We start from the raw sequence: 27652 nt of genomic DNA, 5'->3' as shown, positions 1-27652 counted from the left end.
ATGGAAACCTATCACTCATACAAGCTATACAATCTAATCCAAGTATCTCAGCCTGGAATTCCAGCCCCACCTTCTTTCAGTTCTCTTATAAGCCAATCTGCCTGGCACCTCCCCACAAGCACTTATTAGTTTTTGGCACAGTACTTTTACCTGAAGAGCTATCAAGTTTTGTCTCCTCTATCATTGTCCACCATGAACGTTTAACTCTTTTTCAAACTTCACTTTCTCCTGGAAGTCTTTTCAAATCATACTACCCCACACACACTTGCTGACCGTGCTTTCTTCCTCGCTTTTGCTGTTTATGTATATCCAAGTTAATCTTCCACAGCTCTTCAGTTAACCAAAATAGATTCTTATCAACTAAACTTCTGACTAAATAAGGTCAATCACAATCTCTTTCTTTTGTTGATCTTTTCTCCCCCTAAAATTTATCAATCAAGTCATATGCCTTTAAAGTAACACCAACCAACAGGTAACTTAAGAGCACACAACACCCAATTCCCTCCTGACCTCCACAGAGACCCCAAGCCCTTCTCACACCGTTCCTCAGCTCTCTCTTCCCTCTGATTCCTCTGCAATACTCTGAGCTTCATACAAGCAGGAACTATGTCTGTATTGTTCAGCACTGTGTCCAGAACACCTGACACCTGAATATGCATAGAATAAGTGAATGAATGAATGAATGAATGAATGAATGAGTAGCAATCTAGTTGATTTGACCTGACAACATGACATAGAGTCCTTTGCAGAGAATTATCCTACCCAATAACCCAGCCTTGAATCAAATGACTCTGGCCAGGGTATTCTAGACTCTGATTAGATGAGCCTGGGTCACATGCCTAATGATCAAATTTGAATGGAACATCATGTAAATAAGTAGGTAAGGAACCACCTGCTTCCTTCTCTCAGGACAATTGTGCACAAGGCATGCTTCCTACTTTCCCCCACCTTACACCAACCACTCACTAGTCAAAAAATAGGCATGCATGGGAATTCCCTGGTGGTCCACTGGTTAGGACTTGGTTAGGACTTGGCGCTTTCACTGCTGGGGCCCAGGTTCAATTCCTGGTTGGGGAACTATGATCCTGCAAGCTGTGCAGCGTGACCCCCCCCCAAAAAAAAGGCATGCATGGTGAAAGAACCATGGTGATAACAGAAGTCAAATGGAACTGATCTGACCAGGAAGTTTGGGGGAAGGGGATGAATTGAGGTGAGAGCCAGAGGAGATGGAGGGGAGATAAGAAAATATGACTGAGGTTAGAGAAAGCAATTGGTCCTGGACTTCCCTACACTTAGCACAGGAAGTGGCCAAGAAGCAATAGGCTCCTTGTCTCTGTGAACTGTCCCTCATTATCTATGTGAATGGGGTGCTTCGTGCATTCCATCCCATTTTCCCTCTGTGCTAAAAAGTGATACCATATGTAAGCTCTGGAAATTCTAGTTTCTAGTCTTTGGCTTAATTCAATTGACCTTTAGAGTACATACCAAGAGGTGATTCCCATTTATGCTTATAAATGAGCAATAATTTGACTTTAAAACCCTTTAGAGGAAATACCCTAAAAGGCCACAAGATGGAAATATTACCACATAATAGATAATACATGACCATCTAAGTGACGCGTGTTATGCACACCTGTTCCTCTTTTAGTATGTCTTTCTCAGTGTTTGGTTTTCTTTTTGAGCCTGTCAGTCTCTGTCTGTATATTATATTCTATGTTTAAGTCTTTCTTTTAGCTTTTTTCTTTTCTCTTCCCCTTCATTTATTTTTTCTTTCTCCTCATATTTCTCCCCAAATAAAATAACTTAGAAGTGTATTATACAGAATTATAATCTCAAGTATCAACAAAATTGTGTATTTTCTTTTTTAATGGAACTATTAGTTCCTTCTTTTAAAATTCTCAAAAAGCAAAAAAAAAAAAAGGGAGTTCCTTGGCGGTCCAGTGGTTAGGACTCTGCACTTTCACTGCTGAGGCCCCAGGTTCAGTCCCTGGTTGGGGAACTAAGATCCCACAAGCCTCAGAGTGCAGCCAAAAATAAAAAAATAAAAATAAATAAAATTCTAAAAAAAGAGTGTTTTCTCTGGGAGAAATATCTAAATTATTTTTTAGCTTGTGTTGCTTTTTTGTGGTTCAGTGGTTATCAATTTAAAGATTCCCTATAATTGATTTTAAGGGTGAAATTGTTCCCGTCTCCACCTTCCCTGTTATGCAAGGTATGATGCAGAAAATTAGGTGCTCAAGTGCAAAACATGCAAGTCAACACGCCAAAAGAAATATTAAAGATGCCTAAAGAGATGACTTAAAGACATGACTTAATAAACAGGTAATTGATTATTAATGGACAAGGTGCACATTTTGATTAGAAAAATGCAACACTCATGTGATCTTGCTTGCATACCTGCTGTGAGGATGAAACACTACAGTACTATGCAGGTTAGGATTTGAAGTAAGGAAGAAAGTAAAAGATATCATCTGAATAGGCCTTTAAGGATGAATAAGATGTGTGAAAGGGATCTATTCCTTGAAGGAAATGTCAAATGCAAAGGCAATTACACAGAGCAACACAGGTAAATCACAAAAACATCATGCTGAGTGAAAAAATCTGGACTGAAAAAAAAAAGTACAAATAGTATTGTGCAATTTATATGATATTCTATCTCTAATGGTAGAAAGAAAACAAGCAGTGGCCTAGGGCTGCAAATGGGGTGAGGACTGACTTGAAAGGGACATTAGGGAACCTTTTGGGGTGACAGTAGTGGTGGATACACAGGCAAATACATTTGCCAAGACTCAGAGCTACACTCTTAAAATGGGTGCATTTTATCCTATGTAAACTGTACCTCAATAAAACTGATTAAAAATGGAAAACAGTGGAAAGCCCCCAGGGAAGGGGGCTTGCACGGGGATCTGAATGCCATTCAGTTTGGACCACTTTTCCTACTACTGCCTCTTGGGTTGCCACAAGCATTATATATGTCTCTACCATCCCATTTTTAAAGTATGTCTATCTTCTCAACCTAAATTTTACACTGTTCAACCTGTTGTAACTAGAGATAGACAACCTAGTAGATGGGCTATATAATCTAAGTATATAGTGTAATGGTTGAGAGTTTGGACTCCAGAGCCAGACTAACTGGATTTAAATCCCAGTTACTACCTAACATAACAGCTTTATGGCCTTGAGTAGTCACTTAGTGTGCTTGTGCCTCACTTTCCTCACCTGAAGAATAGATATCTCTATCTGAAACTTATGAGGTTTTTATGAGGATGACATTAGTTAATATGCATACAGTGCTTAGGATACTGCCTGTACATAATAAACTATTTTTTAAGTAATATTTTGACCTTTTTTATAAAAAAAAAAAGGAAGCCTCATCCCTCATGCAATTAGTCTGAATTACTTTATCATAGCTAATTGAATAATTCTGGTTCTCTCTATGTTAAGAGACTTCCAGTCCTACATTTTAGGTGTTGGTTGCTCCCTTCATCCTTCAACTGGCATCCTCCTGTCACATTTTTATATGGAACAGTTGTGTTTGGGACTTACCCTTCTCCTCAAGCAACTCCCAGCTGTTACTCCAACATTATTACACTATGGTGATTCCAACTCTCTTTTCCCTCAAGAAAGTGGTGGAGGTTTTATAATCAGTTTATTCCATGTTTTGAATGGTTACTGAGAATTAAATTATGCCTATAGCCAAAAACATGACATGCAAAATATAATATTTAGCTCGAGCTTTCTAAAAAGACCACAAAGGAAATATTTCCTCAGAAAAACCTAAGATGCCTCTTTTTCCTTCGTGAAGAGAAAGTTATTTTATCCTATGAAAACTGTAATTTACTTAAGTGTGATAGGATATATCTATCCTATCACACTTAAGTAAAATCTTCTAGCACATTTTAAAGCAAATTCTAGTATTTCCCTGTTTGCTTGTTTGCCTGCTTGTTTGTTTGCATCTAGAAGTTTGATTTTTCTTTTTAAATCAGAAACCAAGAACTTAGGTTACATTTATAGCTCAAAAGGAGAAATTGTGTTGGCCCTTAATCCCATAGTATAATTGTAAGTATTCTGCTTTTTAATATATAGGTTTAAATTGCAACCAATTATATAAAAGCCTTAATTTTTATGGTCCTTCTGCCTGTGTACTCTTTAACGAACACAGATCTCACGTTGACCTTGTTTTTCTCATCTATGCTCAGACTGGTGAAAACCTCATTCTGGGCACCATTTGACAAACCTAACAGTGTTGATTTAATGTTTACTCTATTAACCAAAACCTTTAACACACATAGTTTGAGTAGTCATTAAAATTCAGGCCCTCTACAAGTCATTAGGAATACAGAAAGGAATAAGAAAGCATCTGCTTTAGAGGAGCTTGGTCTAATAAACTGTAGGTATAAATTTTCTAGCCACAAAGATTCCAGGGTGCTTTCTTTTCTGGATAAGATGTTTGCACTACTAACTCTTACCTTCTGCCTGTCTTCATCTCCTGTCCCATTTGTGGCTAGAGTTACCAGGTCTCATTAGTAAACTCTCAGCACCAAGTATCCTAGAGGTCACCTTGGTATCAAGGTCTCTACCTGCAGCTGAACGTCAGCTCCACCAATGAAGTCATATTTGTATATTTTAAATCCCTTTCTATACTTTCGTTTTTGGAACAGCTTTACTGAGATATAATTCATATACTATATACAGTTCACTCATTAAAATGTACGATACAATGGTTTTTAGTATATTCACAGAGTTGTGCAGCCATAACCACAATCAATTTTAGAACATTTCACCATATCAAAGCTGTCACTCCCTACCACCTCATTCCCCCAATTCTTTTTTTAATTTATTTTATTTTTTTAATTGAAGCATAGTTGCTGTACAATATTATTTAAGTTACATGTGTACAACACAGTGATTCACAATTTTTAAAGGTTATATTCCCATTTATAGTTATTATAAAATATTGACTATATTCCCTGTGCTGTACAATATGTCTTTGTAGCTTATTTTATAGCTAATAGTTGGTACCTCTAACTCCCCTACCCCTGCCACTGCCACTCCCCCCTTCCCTCTCCCCACTGGTAACCACTAGTTCTCTATATCTGTGAATCTGTTTCTTTTTGTTATATTCACTAGTTTGTTGTATATTTTAGATTCCACATATAAGTGATACCATACAGTGTTTGTCTTTCTCTGTCTGACATATTTCACTTAGCATAATGCCCTCCAAGTCCATCCACGTTGCTGCAAATGGCAAAATTTTGTTCTTTTTTATGGCTGTGTAGTATTCCATTGTGTGTGTATACTATATCTTCTTTATCCATTCATCTGGGTTTTTATTAATTTTTGCTGGAGTATAGTTGCTTTACAATGTTGTGTTAGTTTCTACTGTACAGCAAAGTGAATCAGCTATATGTATACATACATCCCCTCTTTTTTTGATTTCCTTCCCATTTAGGTCACCACAGAGCACCAAGTAGAGTTCCCTGTGCTATACAGTAGGTTCTCATTAGTTACCTATTTTATACATAGTAGTGTATATATGTCAATCCCAATCTCCCAGTTCATCCCATCCCCCCTTCTCCCTTGGTATCCATATGTTTGTTCTCTACATCTGTGTCTCTATTTCTGCTTTGCAAATAAGATCATCTATACCATTTGTCTAGATTTCACATATAGTGTGTTAATATACGGTGTTTGTTTTTCTCTTTCTGACTTACTTCACTCTGTATGACAGTCTCTAGGTCCATCCACGTCTCTGCAAATGACCCAGTTTCATTCCTTTTTGTGGCTGAGTAATATTCCATTGTATATATGTACCACATCTTCTTTATCCATTCATCTGTCAATGGGCATTTAGGTTGCTTCCATATCCTGGCTATTGTAAATAGTGCTGCAATGAACATTGGGTTGCATGTGTGTTTTTGAATTATGTTTTTTTCTGGGTATATGCCCAATAGTGGGATTGTTGGGTCATATGGTAGTTCTATTTTTAGTTTTTTAAGGAGCCTCCATACTGTTCTCCATAGTGGCTGTATTGATTTACATTCCCACCAACAGTGCAGGAGGGTTCCCTTTTCTCCACACCCTCTCCAGCATTTATTGTTTGTAGATTTTTTGATGATGGGCATTCTGACTGGTATGACCCAATTCTTAAATAACTACAAATCTACTTTCTGTATCTATATATTTGGACATTTCTGGACATTTCATATAAATGGAATCATAAAGTATGTGGTCTTTTGTGACTGGCTTCTGTCATTTAGCATGTTTTCAAGGCTCATCTGTGTTGTAGAATGTATCAGTACTTCATTTCCTTTTATGGCTGAATAGTGTCCCATTGTATGACACATTTTGTTTATCCATTCATCCAATTGGTGGGCTTTTAAGTTGTTTCCACTTTTTGGACATTATGAATGATGCTGCTATGAACATTCATGTACAGTTGTTGTGTGGATTTATGTTTTCATTTTTCTTGGGTATATACATAAGAGTGGAATTGCTGGGTTGAGTGGAAACTCTATGTTTAACTTTTTGAGAAAGTGCCAGACTATTTTCAAAAATGACTGCACCATTTTACATCTCCACCAGCAGTGTATGTAAGATTCCAATTTCTCTACATTCTTATCAACACTTGCTATTACTTGATCCTATGCCTTTTGATATGAAATCTAGCCTCTTTGCCTTGACTGTTCTTTGCCTCTCAGCTTTATTTTCCCTTGTTCTCTAGCACTTACATAAATTTTGAGAAGTTGGTCTCTTCACTGCCTCCATAATATTGATACTTGTTTTCCCATGTTGTGCCCACTGTCTTTAATATCTTTCTTCCCCTTGTCCTTTGCCACTACAAATTCCTACCATACCTCAAGCCAGTGCTGACCATTTCAGCCCTTTTTAATGTCCATCTCCCCTGAGTTTCTCTGTACTTAGAGTTGATACCCCATAAGTTAGGCATTAACTGTATTTTATCTTGCACTGTTGGCTCTATCATCCAATGTCTTATATCTTATCACCCTAATCCATAGGTAAACTCCATGAGAACTTTATTACTATTACATCCTGTACTACTGCAGCCCAGTTCAGAACACACAGTGGATAACCTATAAATATTTGTTTGTTGATTGATTCTAACAGTATACAAATCTAACCTTGTATTTACAATGAGTTTTTTAAGAGAAAAATTTTAAATGATTTTGATTGGTTCCCTTTTCTTTCAAGGTAGGTTATGGTAGAAATCTCTAGCCTGTGCCAATAGCAATGCAGAAGAATTATAGCCAGTGATGATCTTTGAGTCACTTTTCTGTCCAATCTAATGTGGAAGATGACCATTTAATTATGAAATAATCTTATTCCAGTTCCCCTTCCAATTCACCCACTGTTGTCTGGAGAGTTTCACTGCAGAGAAGCTGTAGACTGAGAAAAGGAGGGAGGGAGTTTGTTGCCTGGAGAATAAGAACCTAGGAATTGAAACCTGGATAGCAGGAAGAAAACTTATGCTAACTACTCTAGCTTTACTGCTACTTGTGCTTTTTAAAGTATTCTTCAAACAAGAATGATGCTTTTTAAAAATATATTTAATGAGGAACTATTACTAACAAATACCTGCCGTCAACACTCTCAACAATTTATATTGGAGGCAGGAGGGTGAAGCAAAAAGCACATGTTTAAATCACAGCTGGAGAACTTTCTAGCTTTTGACTTTGGCAAGTTTCTTGATCTCTCCATGCCTCGGTTTCCTCATCTATAAAATGAAGATATTAATAGTTCCTATCCATAGATTTGTTATGAGGATTAGATGAAATAGTGTGTGCAAAGCATTAGTACAATGTCTGGCACATAGGAAGTGTAAATAAGAGGTAGTCCCCTACCTCTCCACTCTTCTCATCTTTTACACACATCAGGGCAAAGGCAGAGTTAGCATGACATGTGGAAAGGATATGGTGAGGATAAAACATTTGCACTAACAAGTAGTGGTAGTTACATGGGACCGAAGTATGGAAGGCTTGGGAAGCTACCTAGAGAAGGTTGAAGCATATTTCATCTGAACCATGGTAGGTCCCCAGTAGGAAGTAGGAGGGGCATGGTTATGGAATGGAGAAGGGAGGATTATTCATATCAGAAAAGTTCCAGAGTAGGTGGGAAGAATAAGGTTCTGAGTACTACAAGAGGGGTCAGCCTTATAGAGCAGAAGGAACGTGTGTTCCTCTAAGAGAAGGAGATGTATCAGGACAGGAATTTGTTAGGGTAGAGACAAAAGGATGTACCCCACTGCGTAGGAGGAGATCATCCCAAGAGCAAGGGGACAAAGGGAGGAGAGTTGGAGGTATAAGAAAGGAGTATGTCAGTGGCACCACCTCTCTGAGGAATGTTTTTTTTTTTTTTTTTTTTTTTTCTGAGGAATGTTTTAAGGACTCAGTAAAAATGAAGGGAAAAAAGTAAGATTGATGACCACTGAGGAAGGCTTGGGAGAACATGGGTGACATGAATCCTTGGTAGGATTCATTCTCCATCTTTTTTGAGGATGACTCAGCAGCTCTGGTTGCAGAACAGAGGAACAAGGCAGCAGGGAGTAAGGGGTCCCCTTCCCCCAACAGGTCTGGGACGAAAATCAGGGCAGCCAGCATCTGCCAGGGCAGCAGTGAGAGCACTAAAGGAGTAACCACACACACCAGTAATCACACAGGTGCCCAGGGTGCTGTGCCCATGCACACATGTGGCCGGCCACAGACTCTATCCCCAAACTCATCCTAGGGCTGTTTATGAGCAAATTCAGGTGGCTCCTTTTCTTCATTTGATTTTCCTTACAATAAATGCTTACTTTAAAATAAAGTCAATACGGATATAAATTGTTTAAAAGCTGTGTCATCTCTGGAGTGGAGTGGAACATGAAAGGTGCCTCCCTTTGTCACACATGTGGATAATAGGTGCTGGGCCCAAAGTTTTCCCAGTGTCAGATCAGATGCTGTTTTTTTAGGTACCTTAAAAGTTATGCTAGGGGGGTTTCCCTGGTGGCGCAGTGGTTGAGATTCCGCCTGCCAATGCAGGGGACAAGGGTTCGTGCCCCGGTCCGGGAAGATCCCACATGCCGCGGAGCGGCTGGGCCCGTGAGCCATGGCCGCTGAGCCTGCGCGTCCGGAGCCTGTGCTCCGCAACGGGAGAGGCCACAACAGTGAGAGGCCCGCGTACCGCAAAAAAGAAAGAAAGAAAAGTTATGCTAGGGAATTTCCTGGAGGTCCAGTGGTTAGGACTCTGCACTTCCACTGCAGGGGGCACAGGTTCGATCCGTGGTTGGGGAAGTAAGATCCCACGTAGCGTGGCCAAAAAAAACAAAAAGCTATGCTAAAAGGGAGAGGGACCTCTAAATGTACTCCTGGGGTACGCCAAACCATAGAACGGAAAGAAGTTCATACTAGAACCTGGAGATTCCTGCAGCTTCTCTGGCCCAGCCCTCTCATCCTGCAGGTGAGGAAACGCACTCAGAGCCAGAGAGTGAGAAAGCCCCATGAGTCGTGAGGTACAGTGGAAGTGAGCACCCCTACTCTCACAGTCTGGACTGTGTGTGTTTCACTCTCTCTTGGTGCCTCAATGACCCCCTGGCCCTGGGCAGGTCCCGCATGAAAGATAAGCTGCAAAGTGCCCACTGCTCCTTCTTGACCAAAGTCAGGGGCACACAGGAGGCAGAGGCAGGAGCCTAATGATGCTGCAGTGGAGCAGAGCCACTACAAACGCAGGCTTGGCACCACTTGCTAGCTGTGTGACCCTGGACTAGATACTTCTATTTTCTGTGCCTCGGTTTCTCCATCAATAAAGTGGGGGTAATAGTACTATTTGTGGTGAAGATTACATAACGAATATAAAGTATTTAGCATTATGCCTCAAAGGTAATAAAATGACTAGCAGGGTTTAGTAACTATTATCATTACTTTTTTTGTACAAGGGCTTTGTGACCCTTAAAACCCTGCAAAAAGTAAAGGATTGGCCATGATTATTACAACAATGATGGCCAAGACTCCACTCACAGCCTGTTTCTTCCTTCCTTCCACCCTCTCTCTGTGATCTTTGGCAACAAGACACTTCTACAGAAGCAGTAGCATAGGGAAAGATGGTGCAGAGGGTAAGAGTACTTACTCTTTCCAAAGCCCATCTCAGAAGACACCAGGGATGGCTCTGGCTTACAAACCCTGCCCCCCTCCTGGACACCGCCAGGTGATGGTGCACCTGCAAAAGTCTTGATTTGGCCAGTGGCCATGGTGAGACATATTCCTTTTCCTTTCCTGACTTCAAGAAAGTGTTTCCTACCCCAGTTACAATTTGAGTATCAAAGTTGAGTATCAAAGTTCATGGGTTACCAGGGCTGCCATTAACACATATAAGTACCTTAGTGTGAATTGCAAAAAGGCCTCTCTTCTTCAGGTCATGTGCCTTCCACTTTGTTTGAACAAGATAGTTTACTGTCCTGTGTAGCACTCAACCTACATAACCATACATGGCAGCCTGTGGCTTACATTCAGAATATTCATCTCTGTTCTTTAGGTCCTGAAGCACCTACGGCACCTAAACTTTACCAACAATATGGGGGAGCAGGTAACTTTCGATGAATGTGGAGACCTGGCAGGGAACTATTCCATCATCAATTGGCACCTCTCCCCAGAGGATGGCTCCATAGTGTTTAAGGAAGTTGGATATTACAATGTCTATGCCAAGAAAGGAGAAAGGCTCTTCATCAATGAGGAGAAAATCCTGTGGAGTGGATTCTCAAGGGAGGTACGTGTTGTCCATCAGGATACCAGATGCCTCCACCACAGGCAGAAACTGTGCTGGGCTTTGGGAGGGCCTTGGACTTCACCACTGGACTTCCAGAATCATGAGTCCACTTCCCTCAACTCACTAACTGCATTGCCAGGGCTCCCTGTGAAATCCACGAGTGTTTAGTGTACAGAAGAGAATCTTCAGAACCTGAGCCCCATACTTATTATACTGAAACAATTTTATTATTTACAAATCTGACTCCTTGGCTAATAATAGTTTCCTTGGCTAAAACTTTCCCCAACCAGAGCAAAACATCACTCAAGGCAGGGCATGGACAATTCATACAGAGGTAGTTCCCTGTCATCCAGATAGCTCAGGACTGACGTATAAGTCAAAAGGACAATTTATTCTCCTGCTATGGGAGACCTGTAACAAATAGTAGGATGCTTGTGACCATGATCAGGACCCCCTTGCATGAGTATCACTGCATCTAGAAGCTTGATTAATAACCAGAAGCACATTACCCAATGAATATGCACTTAAGGAAAAGACACATAATATGCTGAAATAATAACTATTCCATGATGGTTGCTTCCTAGAATACAGTAGGCTGCTGAGGACCCGGATCCTCTGTAGAAACAGACCCTGGACCGGGCATCCTCTTTAACTCTCCCAAGAAGCCTGGATGAGACCCACTACATTTCTCTTTGCATTTGCCTTTCTATTATCACCTTTGAGTGTCTTGAACCACTTTTTATAACATGACTAAAAATTCAACTTCATCTTTTTACCAAATGCTTCTTAGGTTGATGGGTTTCTGATGAAATACTACAATTTCACTGTTTCCCAATATATAGGATAAGTCACCCACGAGAAGTTCTCCTATAGATAGCGAATATCATCCACAGTGTGCAAGTCTTTTTTAGCTTCTACCTCAGAGGGTGGATTCTCAATTATAAACATGTCATAACCTTTTCCAGACAGAACTTTTGGGGTTCCAGAGGTTATATCCCTCTGTCCACTAATTATACTCTTGTCTAAATTATCACAAGTTTCAACTGACTGAAGTCTAAATTAATCAGCTATATTATCAAGTCTTCCCTGCTGTTGACTCATCCAGGTTATATTTTACCTCCATTGATGCACATAATTGGTGTAGATTGAACCATTTTTATTTTGTTATTTTGAGGTTTTTGCCACTCACAGCCTAACAGAAGCCAAGAGGGAAAGCTACTAAACTCATTTTATGAGGCTGATATAATCTTAACACCAGAAACAGACAATAACAGTACAAGAAAAGACAATTATAGGCCAATTTATAAACATAGATGTGCTCACATCCTAAATAAAATATCAACAAACTTGGACCACCAATGTATAAAATATATACTATATCGTGATCCAGTAGAGTTTGCAGTGAATTTACAGGAACATAATGATACCCAAACATTCCAACGTTGTAATGTTTGTAGATGTAGTTTATCCTTTCCTTTCCTTTCCTTTCCTTCGAACCAGGGTCCTGAGAGTCTTAGCAATCATCAGGTCTGCTACTGCCATTTCTATTCCTCTTTCATTAGAAAACAGTGCCAATCATCTTCTGTTCAAGTGTTTTGAAATTCTTTGTTAAGCCAGTTATTTCTTTTTTGCTGGAAGCAATGGTAATTATTTTATTGCTTTCCATGTGTTTAACTTTGTAAGATGTCTCCAGTTCAAGCAGTCTTGGGGATGAGGACAGTCTTATTAAAGAGATATTTTGGAAATAGTATGAGCCCTACCACGTATCAAGCATTATTCAAGGCTTTGTAACTGGGGCTACAAAAATGAGGAAGACTTGCTCCCTACCTTCAAGATGCTTTTGCAAAGTATACTTCATTCTTATGATACGTCTGTTATCTCTGATACACATAGACTGTTAGGTAGTAAATACCTAATAAATTTCTAGAGTAAGTACTCAGTTACCTGGCATGATCAGAGAATGAGATAGAAGCAGGACTTCTGAAATGGTGAAGCAATGGTAAATTGGGCAAAACTGTCAAAAACAACCCTTTAAGAACCTAGAAATCAACCAATAGCATACATCAAAAGGTGAAGAGTTTTTTTTTAAGAAAAACTAATGAAACTCAGGTAAGAATAGTGGCAGTCTGGGCATTTTAGCCTGGGGCTGCTCTCCAATTGTTTCTAATGTGGACAATCATATCATCCTCAGTTTTATTAAAAATAACAGGTTTATTTAGCCTTTTTCAATATGTTTTCCCTTATTTTTCTTGTTTTATTCCACCAGCTAGGAACTCCAGTGCAATATATAATAATAGTGGTGATACTGAGCACCCTCGTTTTAAAGTAAATGCTTTTAATATTGTGTATTAGAATAGAACAATTTTTAAGAATTTTGGGGGTTTTTTCAAGGTAAAGGTATTTCTTCCTACTCTCTTTCATTGTTTTTATCACTAGTTTGTGTTAAATTTCATCAAATACTTTTCATCCATTGATGATCATATTTTTCTGTGTTAATTTATTATTGCAGTGAATGACACAGATTTTCTAATATGAAACTTGTTTGCATTCCTGGCATAAACTCAGCATGATCATAGTATATTTTCTTTTTCATATCCTTTGAGTTTTAGTAATTTTCATCTATTTTCAAGTAGTAGAAAGTAGTTGTACTCTTTCCAGATCCTTTCAGATTCCTTACACTTTGCATGTATCTCCAGGACTTCTGTACATTTTTACTTCCAATAACCAGAACTTGATGCTCTTTTGCAGAAGACTGCCTGCAGGCTAATGGAACCCATTTTGCTCACAGGCTCAGAGAGGCAAAGGAGAACCTCAGAAGAGCCTAGGAATTTACATTTCCCTTAACCTATGAGTGGTGTGGAAGTGTGAAAGCCCTAGCCCTTTTCTTCAGATCAGGACAGCTCTGGGGTATAACCTACAGTCCAGAGCTCCCCTGGGGGATCAGGCAGAAGCCTGAGGGACTTTGCTCGGGATCACACCCTTGCTTGTTCTCCTCCCTTCTATGTCCTACTTCCTCTAGTCTCTTCCTGGTTCCCTTGGGAGAACTTTCTTTATAAATCACTTGGACACAAATCCTCAACTCAGCTCTGCTTCTGAAGACATAGTAAGATGGGCCTGTAATTTTTTTTTCTTTCTCATGCTGTCCTTGTCTTGTTTTGGAATCAAGGTTATTATACTGGCCTTACACGACTGAGTTGGAGGGTACTCCTTTAAAAAAAATAATTTAGGGCTTCCCTGGTGGCACAGTGGTTGAGAGTCTGCCTGCCGATGCAGGGGACACGGGTTCGTGCCCCGGTCCGGGAGGATCCCACATGCCGCGGAGCGGCTGGGCCCGTGAGCCCTGGCCTCTGAGCCTGCGCATCCGGAGCCTGTGCTCCGCAACGGGAGAGGCCACAGCAGTGAGAGGCCCGCATACCGCAAAAAAAAAAAAAAAAAAAAAAAAAAAAAATTTATTTTTCTGATCTCTGATAGAGTTTGTACAAAATTAGGTTGCTCTATTCCTTGAGAGTTTACTACTTGCCTGTGGTGAACATAGGATGATGGTCATCTCAGGTATGACTATGTGGTGAGGAGGAAGTAAGTGGAAAGGGGAGTGTATAGTCAGATGTAGGTTATTGTCCCAGTCCTAGTTTTTGTCTTGGATGGTAGTCATTAAAAATGACTAACCAAAGTGGTTCAAACATGGACAAGTAATGATGGAAAGAAACAAGGATTAGGATTAATCAAATTCTGTGCACCTGAAGTCCACTACGGAAATAAATAAATTAAATTAAATCCATGTTATCTGAAGTTAATGTAGCTACTGAAGCTTTCTTTTGGTTAGTAATTACCTGATATATTTTTCTGATCCATTTACTTCTGACTCCTCCATGCCTGTCCTGCCTGCCTCACTGAGCTGTTGCAAGGATCTCAGAAATCATCCTATAAACCCTAAAAGAAAATTGCAGGAATTGCAATTCACTACAAAGTTCAAAGTCTCATTTTCAAATAAATTTCCCTTCGTCTCAGCATCTCCCCTTGTGACTCTCCCTCTGTGTGTAGGTCCATGTCCCTGTGTCTTTTAGTTTGTTTCAAACTTTTACTTCTATGGAAAGTAAACAGATATCTCATTATGGGACTTGGAGACAATGGAAGGAAAGACTGTTTAAGGAGGATTTTGTCACTGTTGTAGACTCCCAACAATTAATCTTTCTAGAATCCCACTGAGGTGTGTGTGCGTGTGTGTGACGCCAGCACTTGCCCATAGGCATCCCTCCCTTTCATAGATAACAGGAACAAAGACCTCTGGACCTTCCTATGCCTGGATTGGGCCTGAGTCTGCCGCAGTGGTCCTAGTGCCCATCCCCTCCGTCTTACACGTGTCAGTGGAGCTGGAAGACTGATCCTGCGGCTGCAGCCCCTCACTGTTGTGATCTCTGTCCTCCAGGTGCCTTTCTCCAACTGCAGCCGAGACTGCCTGGCAGGGACCAGGAAAGGAATCATTGAGGGGGAACCCACCTGCTGCTTTGAGTGCGTGGAGTGTCCCGACGGGGAGTATAGTGATGAGACAGGTAAAGGAGCAGCCCCTCGTGGACACCATGCAGAGCTCAGTTCACTTTGGGGCCCTGGGATCAGCGAAGTCCCTGGAAGGGCTGGGCTGCGATGGTGCTTAGCATGGTTTCTCATTTAACAAGGTGTGTCTGAGCATCACGCTGGGCTGGGCACTGAGGGGGTAAGAAGAGGAATGTTAGTCTCTGTAATACCGTAAAAGCTTACAAACACACCTGTTACACATCTTTCTCTTACTTCGATACTGCTCTCCAATATTGTTTTCTTTTTCTTATAGCTCAATGATCCTGAATAGACAAAGTTCTGTCTGTTCCAGTCTCCAGAGTTAATAGGCCATGATGGATTGCCTGCTGAGTGACCGGCACTGTACTTACTGTCTTACTTATGTTTTTCCTGTGCCTCAGTTTCTTCATCTATAAAGTAGGAATAATAATAAACCTATCTTATAGAGTTTGGGGGATTAATTGAGTTAATATTGGTAAAGCACATGGTAAATTATAGATAAATATTTGTTAAATAAAAACCTTGATTAGCATATTGGAAGCACTCTATAAATATTAACTATTATTATTTTATAATTGTTTTTAACTCATTTCATCCTCACCACAATAACGGGGTTATTATTGCCTACATTTCACAGATGATGAAACTGAGGCTCAGAATGTTTAATTAGCCTGACGAAAGTCACACAGCTAATAAATGGCAGGGCCAGGATTCCCATCCAGATCTCTGACTGCAAAACCTATGCTCCTTTCACTCCCCAAAACTGCACACTGCGTGAGACATAGCAGAGACTTAATAAACATTTGTTGGTCAAATGAGTCTGTAGACTCCCTCACTAGAAAGCCATGGATGAGGAAGGCACAGGTCACATGCGTGGAATACTTTGCCTTGATCTAAGAAGAAGTCTGCTCTGGCATGTCTACAAAGCCCATCCTTATGTCCAAAATGAGTCAGGCTGAGCGTGAAGCACTGTGAAATTTGGTGGACAGTGCCAGACCCTTAGCATGCAGGGCAGCCACCTACCCAGCAAGACTAATCATTCTCTGCTACAAACCATCAGCAAGGAGTGTTAAAGGAAACAAGTAGCCCCCTTAGGTACAAAGGAAAAAAATAATAGAACCATCAAAGGCACATGAAATTAAGTATATTATTAAGCATAAGTCAGGGTTCAATACATTATTTGATGATGTAAAAATCACAATTATTTCATCAATAAAGAAAATTTAAAGTGCCCTCACCACCACATTCACACTCACAAATTTCAGTCTTTGTCACACAGTACTAACCCTTTACTGGGACATTTTACAGACGCGAGTGCCTGTGACAAGTGCCCTGATGACTTCTGGTCCAATGAGAACCACACTTCCTGTATTGCCAAGGAGATTGAGTTTCTGTCCTGGACTGAGCCCTTTGGGATCGCACTCACCCTCTTTGCTGTGCTGGGCATTTTCCTCACTGCTTTCGTGCTGGGCGTCTTCATCAAGTTCCGCAACACGCCCATTGTCAAGGCCACCAACCGAGAGCTCTCCTACCTCCTCCTCTTCTCCCTGCTCTGCTGTTTCTCCAGCTCCCTGTTCTTCATTGGGGAGCCCCAGGACTGGACCTGTCGCCTGCGCCAGCCGGCCTTTGGTATCAGCTTCGTGCTCTGCATCTCGTGCATCCTGGTGAAAACCAACCGCGTCCTCCTGGTGTTTGAGGCCAAGATTCCCACCAGCTTCCACCGCAAGTGGTGGGGGCTCAACCTGCAGTTCCTGCTGGTCTTCCTCTGCACCTTCATGCAGATCGTCATCTGTGCCATCTGGCTCAACACCGCGCCCCCCTCGAGCTACCGCAACCACGAGCTGGAGGATGAGATCATCTTCATCACCTGCCACGAGGGCTCGCTCATGGCACTGGGCTTCCTGATCGGCTACACCTGCCTGCTGGCTGCCATCTGCTTCTTCTTCGCCTTCAAGTCCCGGAAGCTGCCGGAGAACTTCAACGAAGCCAAGTTCATCACCTTCAGCATGCTCATCTTCTTCATCGTCTGGATCTCGTTCATTCCCGCCTACGCCAGCACCTACGGCAAGTTTGTCTCTGCCGTGGAGGTGATCGCTATCCTGGCAGCCAGCTTTGGCTTGCTGGCCTGCATCTTCTTCAACAAGGTCTACATCATCCTCTTCAAGCCATCCCGTAACACCATCGAGGAGGTGCGCTGCAGCACCGCGGCTCACGCCTTCAAGGTGGCGGCCCGCGCCACGCTGCGACGCAGCAATGTCTCCCGCCAGCGGTCCAGCAGCCTTGGGGGCTCCACGGGATCCACCCCCTCCTCCTCCATCAGCAGCAAGAGCAACAGCGAGGACCCCTTCCCGCAGCCCGAGAGGCAAAAGCAGCAGCAGCAGCCGCTACCCCTGACCCAGTGCGCACAGCAGCCGCAGCTGCGGCCGCCGTCGACCCTGCAGCCACAGCAGCAATCGCAGCAGCAACCCAGATGCAAGCAGAAGGTCATTTTCGGCAGTGGCACAGTCACCTTCTCGCTGAGCTTTGATGAGCCTCAGAAGAGCGCCATGGCTCACAGGAATTCCACGCACCAGAACTCCCTGGAGGCCCAGAAAAACAACGACGCCCTGACCAGACACCAGGCGTTACTCCCGCTGCAGTGCGGGGAGACAGACTCGGAACTGACCGCCCAGGAGACAGGCCAGCAGGGGCCTGTGGGTGGGGACCACCAGCCAGAGATGGAGGACCCGGAAGAGATGTCCCCAGCACTTGTAGTGTCTAATTCACGGAGCTTTGTCATCAGCGGTGGAGGCAGCACTGTCACAGAAAACATGCTGCGTTCCTAAAACGGAAGGAGAAGGCCAGTCCAGGGGGAATTCCAAAGAGGTTTCCTGGGATGACGGTCTCCGACAGGGATGAGGAATCGCCCCAGACTCCTTTCCTCCAGGAAGGAGGAATAAGACACCCCAAATGCGTGGAACTTAGTTGCACTGCCACAAACGACAGTGAATTGACTAATGTTCCCTTTAAAATTAAAAAGAGGAGAGCTGTGTGCTTCTGTGGTTGGATTTGTCAGAGCGCTGAGATCCCTGTAGTCAGGTTCGCTGTTCATGTCCCTGCCTCTGTTCTCCTCCTCTGTTCTATCCCGCTCAACAGCCCAGAGATGAAACCAAGGCTTTAAACTACCCACCTACTCCCCCTGTTTTTTGGGTTCTGGTTTTTGGTTTTTTGGTTTTAATATTGAAATGTCTGCCCTGAACTTTGCAGACAGCCTGGTCCAGAGGCAAAAGTGTGCAGAGTGACAGAACATCACATTTGACCACCACTAGAGTTGAGTCTGAAAGACAGAATGTCACCAGCACTGCCCAACACCTTGACAACGGAAAGAACTTGAAACGTCCAAAACTGTAAGGTGAATGTGTCCCCTCCTATTTATGAAAACCATAAAATATTTAGACTCTTACTTGCTGCTGCTATCATGTGACATCGAGAAGGTTAGCATCCCTCCTGTACCAGGACATCTGGTTTTGTCCAGAATGTGTTAGTGATGTCATGCTTAGATTCCATGATCACAAGAATCACCTCAGATTGTTGGGAAGGGACTGCATGAATCCAATGAGCTGTATCTGTAATTAATATTGCCATATGTAGCTTTATCCTTAAGAAAATACTTCTGTTGTAATAGTCTGTGGACAATATAAACTGGGAAAAAATGCCCCAGTCTGGTTTATATAAGGCAGTATTATTGAGCTCCATTTTCTTTGCCCATCCCACCACCCACACCCCCATGAGCTAAGCCCTATGTGAGTCCTTTCAGGGCCCCAGAGATCCAGAAACTCCCCACTTCCCTGCCCCAAAGGCTTCCTGAAGCCAAATCCATGCCTTCCCCTGTGAAGAATAAGCTCCCAGTCACTGGCCTCCTACCAGTTGCTGGGGTAAGAAAATGTGATTCTGAGAGAGCTCTCATGGGGTATTACCCTGGCACTCTACCCCCCAAATGCTGTAGCTACGTTCCCTCCAGCAGTGGGAGTCTGCCCATGGGTAGTTACAGGATTGAATGTTGGACGGCACGCTGCTGAACAGTCAGGCTCTAGGGCTAGAGAGACCTGGGTTCAAGCACTGGGTTGGTCACTGACACGTTGCGTGACCATAGGCAGGGAACCTTGACCTCACTCAGCCCCAGCTTCTTTGTGTCTAAAATGGGGGTAATAATCATTCTTTTCCCTCAGAGCTCTTATGTGGATTAAATGAGATAATGTATGTAAAATACTTTAGCATGGTGCCTAGCCCATAGTAAGCAGTCAATAAATATTAGTTAATATTATTCCTGATATTGTAATTTTTTTCACGTATTTAAAATACAAAACAACACATTTATTTACCATTCAGATTTGAACAACAAGCTCACTGAGCACAGTAACTTTCTCCATAATAAGCCCAAGAATTCTAGGGCCCAGTTCAAGGGGTCCTGAGCAACACTGCTCATGGTGAAGCCAGAAGGTCACTCCCCCAAGCGCCCCATGCCACCTCCACCTCTGTGGTGCCAGAACCCAGATCTCTAGCACCAAGGGGAGACCATTCCATTCTGGCATTAGTTTCCCAGATCACTCTAAATGCTGCCCTTAAGCCAAGGTCAGGTAGAGCCATCAAATCTGTGTGAGGCCACAAAGTGTACAGGTCCTGAGGACTTCTTCCTCTGACCATTTTTTCTCCAAAGGGCCACCTTTCCACGATTTTTAAAGTGACTTGTGGAAAGGATGGTCGTCAATCTGGATGAAAAGGTTTCAGAGGGCGCCATGTGGGAGCACCGCTGTGAGACACAGAGAAGGTGTCACACAGGAAGACCTGGTGAGGCGCCTGCTCCCTGAAGCCAGGCCCAGCCTGCCACCCCAACCCTGGTTACGCCTCTGAGCAAGGCCCAGAGCTGAGTGAAGATTTATATTTAACATTTTACTTGGACTTTTTAAGAAATGGCTGAAAATTTGATGGCTGTGTTTTTGTTTTATTGGTCAAAACAACTATGTGGAAACAGCTACTTTGCTATGCAGAGTGCCACACACTCAAGCTCACACTTCCCAGGTCTGACAAACAGCTCACCCTCGTGGCTGAGCTGCAGGAAGAGGCTCGTCAGGGAAAACACACACTTCACCTCACTTCACCAAGTGCTTGCAGATAAAGTCATCTCTCCCCACGTCCTTGTCAGAAAGGGAGATGGCATCACTGTCCTCAGTCATACGTAGGAGGCACAACTCTCAGCACACAACCAGGGGTGTCAAATATGAACCTTCATTATTTTTCTGTAACAACCTAGTTTCTTTCTCAAATCCCCATTCAGCCTAATGACAGAAACTTCATCTTAGTCAAACTGGGTTTTTTTCTCAGTAACTTCAGAGCTTTCTGAGCCAATTTAGATGTCTGGGGATCTATTCAGAGGTTTCTTCCTTCCCGCTTACAGGAAGGTTTTTGTAACGTAAGGAGGTGGTGTTCCCCAAACATCTGCAGCTCCTGTTGACATCTCTGAGAACATTCTTGTCTGACCCTCAGTAATTGTTATGCCTCCACACTGGCATCCTCTGAGGCATCGCATCCCCATGTATCTCTAGTTATGGGATCCACAGTGATTTTCACTGCTGCATCACTTTGTCCCAGCTACGAGGCCCCTCTCGGGCCTGCCAGATCTCTCATGAGACAGCCCTGGGGCCTGGGAATGACCAGGCAGCTCTCAAGCCCCTCCCTCCTGGCCCCTCCACTGCCATGTCTGCTTGATGGGGGCCTCCCCATGACGGTATGGAGAAGTCACAGAGGCTAACAAGCTTCCAAAGCGCCAGAGGAGGAACAGGGCGCTTATTGCCAAACCTATACAAGCCTTTATGGAAGGATGAATAATGGCCCCCCAAAGATGCCCACGCCCTAATCCCTAGAACCTATCTATGGTTGTGTTAAGTTACATGGCAAGGTGAATTAAGGTTGCAGATTGAATTAAGGTTGCTAATCAGCTGACCTTGAGATACGGAGATTATTTTGAATTATCCAGGGCGGGCCCAATGTAACTACATCTCCGTAAAAGAGGGAAGCAGAAGCAGCAGCGTCCGAGTGATACCATGTAAGAAAGACTCCACTGACTATTGCTGCCTTTGAATATGGAAGGGAGCCATAAGCCAAGGAATGCAGGTGGCTTCTAGAAGCTGGAAAAGGCCAGAAAACCGGCTCTCCCCCACAGCTTCCAGAAGGAACCAGCCCTGCCAACACCTTGATTTTAGCCCAGTGAGACCTTTTTTGGACTTCTGATCTCCAGAACTGTAATAAACCTAGATACATAAATAAATAAAACCTAAGGAATAGATGTTGTTTTGAGCCACTAAGTTTGTGGTAATTTTTTACAGGAGCAACAGGAAACTAATATATACAGTGTTTTTACTGTCATCTCCTTTCCTGAGCTTCAGCAGCTCAGGGCAACAGTCCACGGCCTTTCTCAGAGAGCAACACCTGCTCCTGCTGTAGTGCTCTCCCCTCCAGCTAGCTCCCTCTCTCTCCTCCACAGTTCCCTTCCTCCTATCTGGTTGGGGAAGTATAAACCTTGTGTTCCGAGTCTTTCTGGGCTTTGGTTTTAGACAACTAATGGCCGTGTTCTCCCAATCTATTTTCTGTTAGTAGCAGAAACCTGAAAAATAATAGCTTCAAAAAAGCAGTTTGATTTTCTCTTGTATAAAAGAAGTCAGAAGTTTTTGGAGGGACTTCCCTGGTGGTTCAGTGGTTAGGAATCCGCCTTCCGATGCAGGGGATGAGGGTTCGATCCCTCTTCAGGGAACTAAGAGCCCACATGCCGCGGGGCAACTAAGCCCGCACGCCACATCTACCAAGCTCGTGCGCCTCAACTAGAGAGCCTGCCTGCCACAAACTACAGAGCCCACACGCTCTGGAACCTGTGCACAACAACTAGAGAGAGGAAAAAGACCCACATGCCACAACTAGAGAGAAGTCCACACTGCAACAAAAGATCCCACATGCCACAAGGAAGACCCCGCGTGCCGCAACGAAGACTCAATGCAACCAAATAAATAAATTAAATAAATATTTTTTAAAAGGTTTTGGAAAGATTCTTTAGAGTCCGTTGGCAATGGGAGACAATATTTCTTTTGAAAATAAAAATGAATTATATAGTTATGAAGGATTTTCACTCATGAATTTCTTAGCAGATTCTAAGAATTTACATTGGAACTTAGGGGTAATGATCAGCATATAACATTTTACCCTGAAAGCCCCTATGATCATCAAAACTTGTTGTATTGCGTTAGTTTCAATTTTGGAGGAAATTAGGCCTGTCCTACCTCTGTCTCCAAAAGTTGCATTTTAGGACAATATTATTTCTCCTCTTGTCCTGGCTAAAGCCATATAAGCTGTGGGCTGGCTCTGCATGGAGCCAGAACTTCTCTCTTCTCATCTCCTGCATTTGAACTCATTAGTGCTGGAAGAGCAAGGGAACATCAGTAAGGGGCACTGGTTAATCACTGGAGGAGGTGGCCTGCATTGCTCTGAGCCTGGCTAGTCATTTCAGGAGTCTGCTGGAGACAAAGGCATCTCCCAAAGTTGGGTGGAATTGGGGTAAGTGGAAAGAAGTTGTTATAATGAGATCACTCGTCTCCAGGAGACCCTGTATTTCCTGTCACTAATCATGGAAAAATACTAGGGATTGGTCAAGAAATTTTTTATACATATATATCTTTATTGGACTATAATTGCTTTACAATATTGTGTTAGTTTCTGCTGTACAGCAAAGTGAATCAGCTGTATGTGTACATATATCCCCATATCCCCTCCCTCTTGAGCCTCCCTCCCACCCTCCTTATCCCACCCCTCTAGGTCATCACAAAGCATAGAGCTGATCTTCCTGTGCTATGCAGCAGCTTCCACTAGCCATCCATTTTACATTTGGTAGTGTATATATGTCAGTGCTACTCTCACTTCGTCCCAGCTTCCCCTTCCCCCCACACCCATGTCCTCAAGTCCGTTCTCTACATCTGTGTCTTTATCCCTGCCCTGCAGCTAGGTTCATCAGTACCGCTTTTTTAGATTCCATATATATGCATTAGCATAAGGTCTTTGTCTTTCTCTGACTTTTACTTCACTCTGTATGACAGACTCTCGGTCCATCCACTTCATTACACATAACTCAGTTTTGTTTCTTTTTATGGCTGAGTAATATTGCATTGTATATATGTGTCACATCTTCTTTATCCATTCATCTGTTGATGGACATTTAGGTGCCCCTGGACGAGAACTTTGAATGAATTTTGCTGTTATGCAAGAAATGAGGTAGTAGCTTCCCTGGTGGTGCAGTGGTTAAGGATCTGCCTGCCAATGCAGGGGACATGGGTTCGAGCCCTGGGCCGGGAAGATCCCACATGCCACGGAGCAACTAAGCCCGTGAGTCACAACTACTGAAGCCTGCGTGCCACAACTACTGAAGCCCATGCACCTAGAGCCCATGCTCCACAATAAGAGAAGCCACCGCAATGAGAAGCCTGCGCACCGCAACTAAGTGTAGGCCCCGCTCACCGCCACTAGAGAGAGCCCGCACGCAGCAACGAAGACTCAACACAGCCAAAATAAATTAAAGAAAGAAAGGAAGGAAGAAAGGAAGAAAGAAAGAGAGGTAGGGATCAGAGATATACATTCAGGGTAAGACCAGCCATGGAAATAAAGGTGCATTCTGAGGATATGGAGAATTTTAACCTTGATGGGAACTGCTCAGCCGGTGGTATGAGAAGTGAACTACTCAAAGAAGGCCAAGCAGGGGCAGGAAACTGGGAAGAACCATCATGAAAGTGCATCCAGGAACTGGAGGGACAACTGTGACCCAAGCATCAAGTAGGGCTAAGAGCACCTTCTTTTCTGTTGGAATGACCACCACATCCCTCCCTCCCCCAAGTCCCACACTGGAGTGGAGGGAGTTTGGAGTGGAGGTAGGGTACCTGTTTATATAGTAAGAGCTGGATTGGAGGAAGGGAGTAGAAATAGAAATATATCACAAGCTGCCTCCCTCTCAAATTTGGATACTGGCTGTCTGAGTAACTAGCTAGGGTAGGAGGCTAGAGCTAATATAAGCAATTAACTCTAGGACTGAGTTCCCAGGGCATGGAGGGCAAATGCCTGAGAGTATAGTGAAAATAGGTAAGAGATCAAAGCCAGAGAATAATTCTCAGGGTTGGTACAGGATTTGATTCCTGACAAAAGCATCAGGAAATGTTTTTTGAAGAATGTGGCTGTTCTCCGTGACATCAGCCCAAAGATGTGGTTATTGCTCAAAACTTCCTGATTTTCTTTAAATGTTTTGTTTCTATCTCTGAAAATATTCAAATTATAAGCAGAGATTTCATGGAAAAAGTTATTCCATGCAAGTGGAAATTGAAAGAAAGCTGGAGTAACAATACTTATACCATGTAATGAAGTTTTAAACAGATGAGCATACCACATTAAATAAGAATCACCCTACTAGGTCAGTGGCCATGCCTATAAAGTTTTGCTAGAGCTCTACTTGGTCCAGGACTTCTATGGAAATATTTTTTGTTTTATTTACTCATGTTTTATTTATTCCACTATATGGAATAGTGTAAAACCAGGAGTGGGATTCTAAGCAGCATAGCAGATAGACTATATGTCCTTGGATAAGCTGCTTAATCTTTCTTTTTCTTGGTTTCTTATATAAAGTGGGTATAATAGTACCTGTCATAATTACCAATTATTGTTACTTTCCAAATAAAATAATTGATGTAAAGTCACTTTCAGGAACATGGGAAAGCTATGGAAAATCATTAACACTACAAGTGACTGAAGTTAAGAGGGTTTGCTTTTGAATACTCAAAAAAAAAGAAGTACCATGGAATTCAATGGTTTCATCTCTCAAGTTTCTTAGTTAGAGACAATGGAATCCACTCTAGTTACTTTAAGCAGAAGGGGATTTGTTACAGGGTATAAGAAAGCTTATAAACATTTTTTTTTTTTTTTGGCCGTGCCACGCGGCTTGCAGGATCTTAGTTCCCCAACCAGGGATTGAACCCGGGCCCCTGCAGTAGAAGCACAGAGTCCTAATCACTGGACTGCTAGGGAATTCCCAGGAAGCTTATAAACTTCTAATGATCCAAGTCTGGATGCTACACAATCAGAAACAATACAACCAGAAGAAATGCTTAATTCCTCCATGGGGTCGTTTTGGCAAAAACCTTACTACCTCTCATGCCTTGCACTCAGCACCTGTGACCCACAGAACCAGACACTAGAACCTTCATTGCAGCTGGAGGAACCAAAGTCCTCTGCCATTGTGCTTGGTCCCATTAATATCAACCTTCCAAAACTCCCATCAGTCACATGCAGAACTCTATGTGCAAGAGAGTCTGGAAAAGTGGCCTTTGCTGTCCAGCCTGTGGAGTACAGGAAAACGTGCTGTGAGAAGGTGGATGATGAATGAGCCAATCTGCAGTATCCACTGCCCACAAACAAAGCATGTTTAAGATCAAACACAGGGATTTCCCCGGTGGAGCAGTGGATAAGAATCCGCCTGCCAATGCAGGGGACACAGGTTCCATCCCTGGTCCGGGAAGGTCCCACATGCCGCGGAGCAACTAAGCCCGTGTGCCACAACTACTGAAGCCCTCACGCCTAGAGCCCATGCTCCACAACAAGAGGAGCCAGCACAATGAGAAGCCCACGCACCGCAACAAAGAGTAGCCCCCGCTCACCGCAGCTAGAGAAAGCCCGCGTGCAGCAACAAAGACCCAATACAGCCAAAAATAAATAAAATTAAATCTTTAAAAAATAAATAAATAAAGGTTAAACACGAAATGAAAAACACACTCTGCTGAGAAAAAGTAAGCAAAATTTGATTCCCTTTCATCTTAACAGCTGTGGTAGATAGAACAGAAAGGTACTGTGCTGAAGACAGAACTGCAGCTGGCATTTTGCCATGAAAGAGAGGCTGCTGGCAGGTAAGAGAGAGCAAGCAGGGGCAAGCACTGCAGGGGGTGGGACTGGAGGGGTGGGAGGATGGGAATTTGATTATAAGCTCATTAGCACTATTGGACTTTTTAAATGATATGCAGAAGTTTGTGTGTCTGTCTGTCTGTGTTTGTTGAATAGCCTGGAGAAAGATACATAATCGTTTAATAGTGATTATATCTGGGTTAGAATTATGAGTGATTCTTATTTCCTTTTTAATATTTTTTCTGGGTTTTTTCCAGGAGTGTGACTTATAGTAAAACAAGAAAAATCTGTTTCTTGGATTATCAAATGTGATGATACTATGGTCATGTTTTTTGTTTGCTCTTTTTTTTTTTTTTTACTTTTTATTTAGAAATCATTTCAAACTTACTTCTACCTAGACTTACTTATTATTAACATTTTACCACATTTGCTTTGTTGCCAACACTGTGATCATTTAACAAAATATGATGCACACTGGAGTATTTATGGTTGCGATCATACGATGCCTGGAATTTGTTTTAAATACCACAATGGGGGAAGAAATAAGGATGTAGGGAGAAAGATAAGAAAGAACAGCAGAAAGTTAGTTAATGGTTGTTGAAACTGGGTGATAGGTACATAGAGCTTGATTTTTCTACTCCTATTTTTAAAATTTTTTTCAAATTTCCATTAAAAAATTAATGTTCAAAACCAGCCAAAGGATAAAAAAGGATTCACCAGTCCAAAAATCACACAAAAGATTTCAGTGATTTGAATGGCCCTATTCATCACAAGAGAAGTTAGTCCATCAAACACACAAACAAAAAGAACCTGAAAGTCTGCCAAGCAGCTAAAATTTTAGTTGAAAAGCAAAAAAATTTTACTGTAAGACCTTTACAGCAAGGTTCCAAAAGCAATTCTCTGGAGTATATCAGAAAGGCCTGTTGGAGCTTGATGAAAGACAAGTCTTCCTGGATCTTCACATGATCTATTATGATCCTGTCCTTAAATGAACCAGCTGTGGGCTGGTTCCAGTTTTCTGGATTGTCCTCGGACAATAGGTTTAACAGATCCCTCTTAGCTTTAGTGCCAGTAATTTTTCTTTTATGAATATACTCCCAGGGAAATAAGCCAACAGGCAGCAAAATTAATTAGTACTTATGTGTTACAACTACATGAGCCCCCACTGGGGCGACATGCGGGGAGGCCTGAACCCAGGGGAGCACAGACACACTGCTGAGGTCCCGAGATGCAGATAAGAAAGAGCCCAGACACCCAACACCCAGGAGATGGCTGAGGAAATTATGCTATGATCCCATTGCAGGAGAGCCAGCCACAAACATCAGATGTGACAGGCATGTGCACTAAGTCAAAGCAGGTAATCAAGCTTAGAAATAATAGTAAGGGG

The 27652-nt window shown here is 42.6% G+C and overlaps 1 protein-coding gene across 2 annotated transcripts in view; it reads left to right on the top strand.

Moving 5' to 3' along the window:
- The window catches only part of CASR (calcium sensing receptor), a gene marked incomplete at both ends in the record, with an annotated part of 28366 nt that extends 10232 nt beyond the window's left edge, over positions 1-18134 (top strand). Inside the window, 3 exons of one of the 2 annotated variants that reach the window (XM_079704197.1) lie at positions 10528-10758; positions 15185-15308; positions 16618-18134. In XM_079704197.1, coding sequence (XP_079560323.1) covers positions 10528-10758; positions 15185-15308; positions 16618-18134 — 1872 coding nt within the window. Of the gene's footprint in view, positions 1-10527; positions 10759-15154; positions 15309-16617 lie in introns of both variants that reach the window. The other variant, XM_079704196.1, reaches the window with a different exon arrangement.
- Positions 18135-27652: the final 9518 nt, after the last annotated feature.

The sequence above is a fragment of the Hyperoodon ampullatus genome (assembly GCF_949752795.1).
Source record: "Hyperoodon ampullatus genome assembly, chromosome: 5".
Classification (NCBI taxonomy): domain Eukaryota; kingdom Metazoa; phylum Chordata; class Mammalia; order Artiodactyla; family Ziphiidae; genus Hyperoodon; species Hyperoodon ampullatus.
The sequence above is the reverse complement of the archived record's forward strand: the minus strand, read 5'-3'. Positions and strand labels throughout refer to the sequence as shown.